The sequence below is a fragment of the Carcharhinus amblyrhynchos genome, chromosome 7 (assembly GCF_965287045.1).
Source record: "Carcharhinus amblyrhynchos chromosome 7, sCarAmb.v2.hapA, whole genome shotgun sequence".
Lineage (NCBI taxonomy): Eukaryota > Metazoa > Chordata > Chondrichthyes > Carcharhiniformes > Carcharhinidae > Carcharhinus > Carcharhinus amblyrhynchos.
The window spans coordinates 72,108,672-72,114,671 of NC_137330.1; the positions used below are offsets into that span (position 1 = coordinate 72,108,672).

The 6,000-nt window shown below is 43.3% G+C and overlaps 1 protein-coding gene across 2 annotated transcripts in view; it reads right to left on the bottom strand.

Moving 5' to 3' along the window:
• The window catches only part of LOC145345041 (histone deacetylase 2), a 54,170-nt gene extending 48,480 nt beyond the window's left edge, over positions 1 to 5,690 (bottom strand). Inside the window, exon 1 of one of the 2 annotated variants that reach the window (XM_080192573.1) lies at positions 5,620 to 5,690. In XM_080192573.1, the coding sequence (XP_080048699.1) occupies positions 5,620 to 5,671 (52 nt within the window). In that variant the 5' untranslated portion in view covers positions 5,672 to 5,690. The remainder of the gene's footprint in view (positions 1 to 5,619) is intronic. The other variant, XM_080192574.1, reaches the window with a different exon arrangement.
• Between the last annotated feature and the right edge of the window lie 310 nt (positions 5,691 to 6,000).

The window sequence follows — 6,000 nt, forward strand, 5'->3', positions numbered from 1 at the left end:
CAGCTCCTCCATCAAGGTTGGGGATATTTATGGAACCTCCTCCTCCAGAGAGCCACAAAGCTTAGATCTGATCCATTGATTGTGGAATCACATAGCTCTGCCTATTGCTTATGCTATTTGGCACACAAGTAAGTCCTGTTGATAGGACACCTCAATTGTAGATATGGCTGGTGCTGCTCCTGACATGCCCTCTTGCACACTTCAGTGAACCAGAGTTGATTCCCTAGCCTGGTGATAATGATAAAGTGGAGGAATGAGGCCGCAAGGTTACAAATTGTATTTTCAGCACAATTCAGCTACTGATAATAGTTCACTGTGCCTCATGGTTCCCAATCTTGAGTTGCCAGGCCAAACCATTCTTGGTAATGGACTTTGATTTGATTTATTACTGTCACATGTATTAGTATACAGTGAAAAGTATTGCTTCTTGCACATTATACAGACAAAGCATGCCATTCATAGAGAAGGAAAGGAGAGGGTGCAGAATGTAGTGTTACAGTCATAGCTAAGGTGTAAAGAAAGACCAACTTAATGCAAGGTAGGTCCATTCAAAAGTCTGACAGCAGCAGGGAAGAACTGTTCTTGAGTCAGTTGGAGCATGCCCTCAGACTTTTGTATCTATTTCCTGATGGAAGAAGGTGGAAGAGAGAATGTCTGGGGTGCATGGGGTCCTTAATTATGCTGGCTGCTTTGCCAAGGCAGCAGGAAGTGTCAACAGTCAATGGATGGGAAGTTTGCGTGATGGACTGGACTACATTCACAACATTGTGTAGCTTATTGCGGCCTTTGGCACAGCAGTAACCATACCAAGCTGTGATACAACCAGAAAGAATACTTTCTATGGTGCATCTGTAGAAATTAGTGAGAATCGTAGCTGACATGCAGAATTTCTTTAGTCTTCTGAGAAAGTAGAGGCGTTAGTGGCTTTTTAACCATAGTGGGATCACAGTCTTCAATCCTCTGTGCCTTTGTCCTCACTCCTTTCTCCCAGTGGTGTTCCAACTTGGAGTACTAATTCATTAGCTAACATCCCTAAATCTGACCTTATGATGGAAGGCAGGTCATTGGTGAAGCAGCTGAAGATGGTTGGGCATAGGACACTCCCCTGAGGAACTTTTGCAGTGATACACTAGAACTCTAGGGTATCATTGCAGGTTGTTTTACCTCCATCAACCATAACCATCTTCTCTGCGCTTGCTACGACCCTAACAAGTGGAAAGTTTTCCCACTGATTTGCACTGACTTGTTTTGCTAGGGCTCCTTGATGCCACATCTAGCTAAATGCTGCTTTGATGTCAAGGACGGTCACTCTCACCTCACTTTTGGAGTTCAGCTCTTTTGTCCATGTTTGAACCAAGGCTGTAACTGAGTCAGGAGCTGACTGACCCTGACAGAACCCAAATTGAGTGTCAGTCAGCTGATTATTACTAAGCAAGTTCCGTTTGATAGTGCAACTGATGACCTCTTCCATTACTTTACTAACGATCTAGTGTGAATTGAGGGGGCAGTAATTGGCTACCACTAATGTCAATAGAGAAAATCTGTTTTAACAATTCAAAATGCTGTGTAGTTGCATTGGTGCACTGAAGATTTTAAAATCAGCGATCTTCAAATATGTTTCAACAGAAATGAACAATAAAAAAAGCTTTATAAAACTAATGCAATTTGCACCCAGACTACAATTCTTAACCAGTTTGCCAACATAATTGGCTGCATGGTTTGTTCTTTTTCTGAGCTTTTTGTTGCTTCAACTATTTCTCAGCAGAAAACACCTCAGAGGAAAATAAATAACTCATTGCATTGATTACAAATCCAAAAGAAGAAATCCAATACAATTTGACTCATTCATTATCGGACACAATTTTTAACTTTACCGCATATTAGTATAAAATTTTTAATAGCTATAATGTTTCAAGCATTAACAGAAGAAAAGATTTTACTGATGTCAATGAATTAGAAGTGCACAAACCTGAAGCTTGTTATTATTGGATTACTAGAACATGTGGTTTAAAAGGACAGGGCTTTTCTAAAAAAATATAGGAAAGTTTTAGGGAAGCTTTCATTTGCATGTATGTTTCGCAATGTAACCAGTATATGGAAGCATTTTGGCCTCAACTGAGGTTTGACCAAACAGTATTAATTTTAAAGTAGGCTGAGCTGTATCTTCTTACCCATCCTGTTTGTAATTCATTTTCTTAACTTATTTTAATAAATACTTCCCACAATATAGTCAGAAAAAACAGTTCTAACAAAAATAATAAATTGCACCTTATTGTAAACCCTAGCTTCACTTTACAGCTGGGAGACAGTGGCCGACAGCCATGACCTCTGGAAGCTGACTGACTGGAGGCGTACTGGAAGAGGCAAGGAAAAGTGGAGAGCTCAGCTGCTGAGAAAAGGCCCACAAATCCTGCAACTTCTCAACTGGCTGTAGCAAACGTGACACAGACTGCCAGGCAGACTGTGGCTTCTGAGCCAAACCAGGTGATGTTTAACACATGAATTGTCCACCAAGGTACAAATCAATATCTCACAAGACCAAAGCTGCCAAATTATGTGATTTAACTTCATACTTATCTCATTTCCCCTTAAATACTATTGACCTCAACCACTCCATCTGACTGCAAATTCATATGGACACCAGCTCTGAGTAAAGTTTCTCCAGGATTCTTAAGTGGATTTACTACCGACCATCATGTCCCTAGTTCCAGATACTCCCACAAGTGGAAATAGCTGCACCACATCTCTCCTACCTAAAGAAAAAAAGGCCCAGCCTGTTTAGCTGAGTTACAACATCTCACTTGTAATATCATCCTCCTCTTCTGCAATATACCCATTTCTCTCCATTCCTCTCTTGTATTAGACATCACACCAGAACACCAAGTGGTGTAACCAAAGTTTGATACAAGTTTAACCTAACTTCTCTGAGTAGTAATCCTTAAGATCCTCTAATTTGAAACAAAAGCAAAATACTGCAGATGTGGATAGCTGAAATAAAAAAAGAGAAAATTCTAGAAGATAGGAAGAAGAAAAAAGTTCTGTGATCAGCTGGAAGACGAGTAATTAAGTAAGAGTTCAGTGTAAAGCCGGAGAGATTTCAAGGAAAAAAGCTCAAGTTAAATCTAGAGGTGTGAATGGCAGCACAATAAGCAACTTGTCAAAGGCAAAAACAAGACTAAACTTAAAACTTGCAAAGTAAAAAGTCTGGATGGCAAGGTGGCACAGTGATTAGCACAGCTGCCTCACAGTGACAGTGCTTGGAATCAACTGGGTGACTGTCCGTGTGGAGTTTGCACATTCTTCTATGTTTGCATGGGTTTCCCCCCACATTCCAAAATGTGCAAGCTAGATGGATTGGCCATGCTAAACTGCCTTTTAGTGTCAGGGGGCCAGTGGGGCAAATACCGTGGGGCTATGAGGATAAGGAATGGGCGGGACCGTTGCCGGCGCAGGCTCAACGGGCCGAATGGCCTCCCTCTGCACCATAGGGACTCTATGATTCTACAAAATTGCTGAGCTCAGTGAGGAATTAAGAAAGCTGCGAAATGCCCAATGAAAAGTTGAGAGATCAACATGAGAATAGAGAATGAAAATGACAGGGTCATGTTTACATACCGAACAGTGTTCCACATAGTCATCACCTGCACCTTTGACCTTGCACCAACCCTTCTGCCACTTAATCTCTTCTGGCTTCCATCCTATCACAGTCCTTCCCTTTGTTCTTCCTTCAGCCCTTTCTCTTGCTCAAAACCTGTTAACATTTTTAACTTTGATCTACCCGAATCATGAAACATTTCTCTCTCCACAGAACTTGCTTGACTTGTTAAGTATTTCCAAAATTTTCTGTTTTCAATCCCTTATTTGACTGTTCTCATCCAGAGAAATAACAAGGCAACAAAATTGGCTTTAGTAGTTTAAAAAAAATGGGGTAAGTGGGATAGAAAAAGAGGGAAAAAAAAGCTGGTATTTCTGCACCCAAACCAGAGAAATCCTACAGTGCAGGAGGCAGCCATTTGGCCCATCAAGCCTGCACCAGCAACAATCCCACTCAGGCCCCATCCCCGCAACCCTATACATCCACCCCGCTAATCCCCTGACACCAAGTCAACTGAGCATGGCCAATCAACCAAGTCCACACATCCTTGGACTGTGGGGGCAAACCAAAGCACCCAGAGAAAATCCACACAGATATGGGGAGAGTGTGTTCCTCACAGGCAGTGACCCGAGGCTGAAACTGAACCCACGCTGATGACGCTGTGAGACAGCAGTGCTAACCACTGTGCCACCTTATCAAGAAACCCCAAACAAAAGTATGGAGACATCAGTGAGGGCAAAATTAATTTTGGCTCTAACTGCCCATAAATGTTCTTTTAGAGACATATATTTAACAGGAATTAACTTGTACTGATTGTGGTTGCAATTTAATTTACACTGTAACAGAAGGGGAGTGGCAGATGCCAGAGGATCAGCAGTGGCACAGTGGAGAGGTGAGGATCTGCCATTGTAGTTATGTTTGGAGGACTATGTTTGCAAAGCACTCCTGCTCCACAAACAGTGCTGCCTTCCTTCAGCTTCAGGGTTGTCCCCAATCCTAAGAATTATGCCAACAGCTACCAAATTAAGTCTATTCAAATTTGTGATAGGCAGCCTCATCAGTAAATTTAAAGTACCAATCAACTCTGCTTAAAGCAGAAGTAGTGAAATAATCTGCTTTCCAGAGGTGCTTCATTGCCACTCCTGGCAAGCTTAGAATTCCTCACGTGATTTCAGGTTCTCCTCAAATACCTTGCCACATTGAAGTAATCCTTCAAGATAATCTGATAGATGTATTCAGAATATATAAGCTTTTGATAAAGTAAGTCAAGAAAACTTATTTCTAATGTTTGGCAATTCATAACTGGAGAATATAGTCCACAGTGGAATAAATTTTAGGATTTTTCCCCTGCAAAGATCATTTGGGCAGAGAATGTACAATCAGTTGTACAAAGTAGATAGAATCCATGAAGAAAATAGATAAATATTTGGAAAGGCTAAAATTTAAGAGGATGTGGAAATGGGGCCAAACGTTAGTTTCAGCAAAGAATCTATTGGATTGAATGGTTGCTCCCTGTGCTGTAGTCCTCCCCCCAAACCCCACATAGACTGCACACCCCAACCAAAAGACAAACTCAACCCAGGATCCCACCATTCAATCCCCAGCAGTTCAGACTGGATCCACCCCACCATAAAGAACAGAGCTTAGCCCAAGAACAGCCTTGACCCCAAAAAGTGATCCACAGCCCCAGGGACAGTACTACAACCCCTCCTCCCCGCTAGGAAATGGAGTCGACACCACAAGGCTAACTCAGACTGGGGACAACCCTCAAACTCTGGTCTCTCCCCAAAGTTCTCCCTCTCTCTCTCTCACCCCAAGCACTCTCCACATGATCTCTCTCTATTCCCCACCCCTTCTCATCTGCCCTGTCTCATCTCCCTCCACCACAATCTCATCTCCCTTTCTCTCCTCCCCCGCCCCCCCTTCCCCTTTCATCTTCCCTGGCTCTCCTCATACGTCCTCCCCGTTTCTCTCCCTCCCTCAGTCTCTCTCCCCATTTCGCCCTCCCCCAGTCTCGGCCTTACCGTCATAATAATAACAAACTTTCTTCTTTGCTGCTCCCAGGCTCAGCGCCATGACAGCAGCGGCAGAGACTGTGCGGCCAGCACCATTAGCCGGTGAGGGGGGGATTGATGGAGTTTAACCTGCCGTTAGCCGGGGGCTGACTGCACTCCCCCCCTCTTCCCCCCCAGTGGAACAATCCTCCTGGTCACGCGCGCGGGGCGGAGTCTCCAGCCCAGAGACAATGACCATGATGTGGAGATGCCGGCGTTGCACTGGGGTGGATGCAGTTAGAAGTCCCACCACTTCAGATTAAAGTCCAACAGGTTTATTCGTTAGCACAAGCTCAAAAGAGAGTGGCTTTTGCTACCAAATAAATCTGTTGGACTTTAACCTGATGTTGT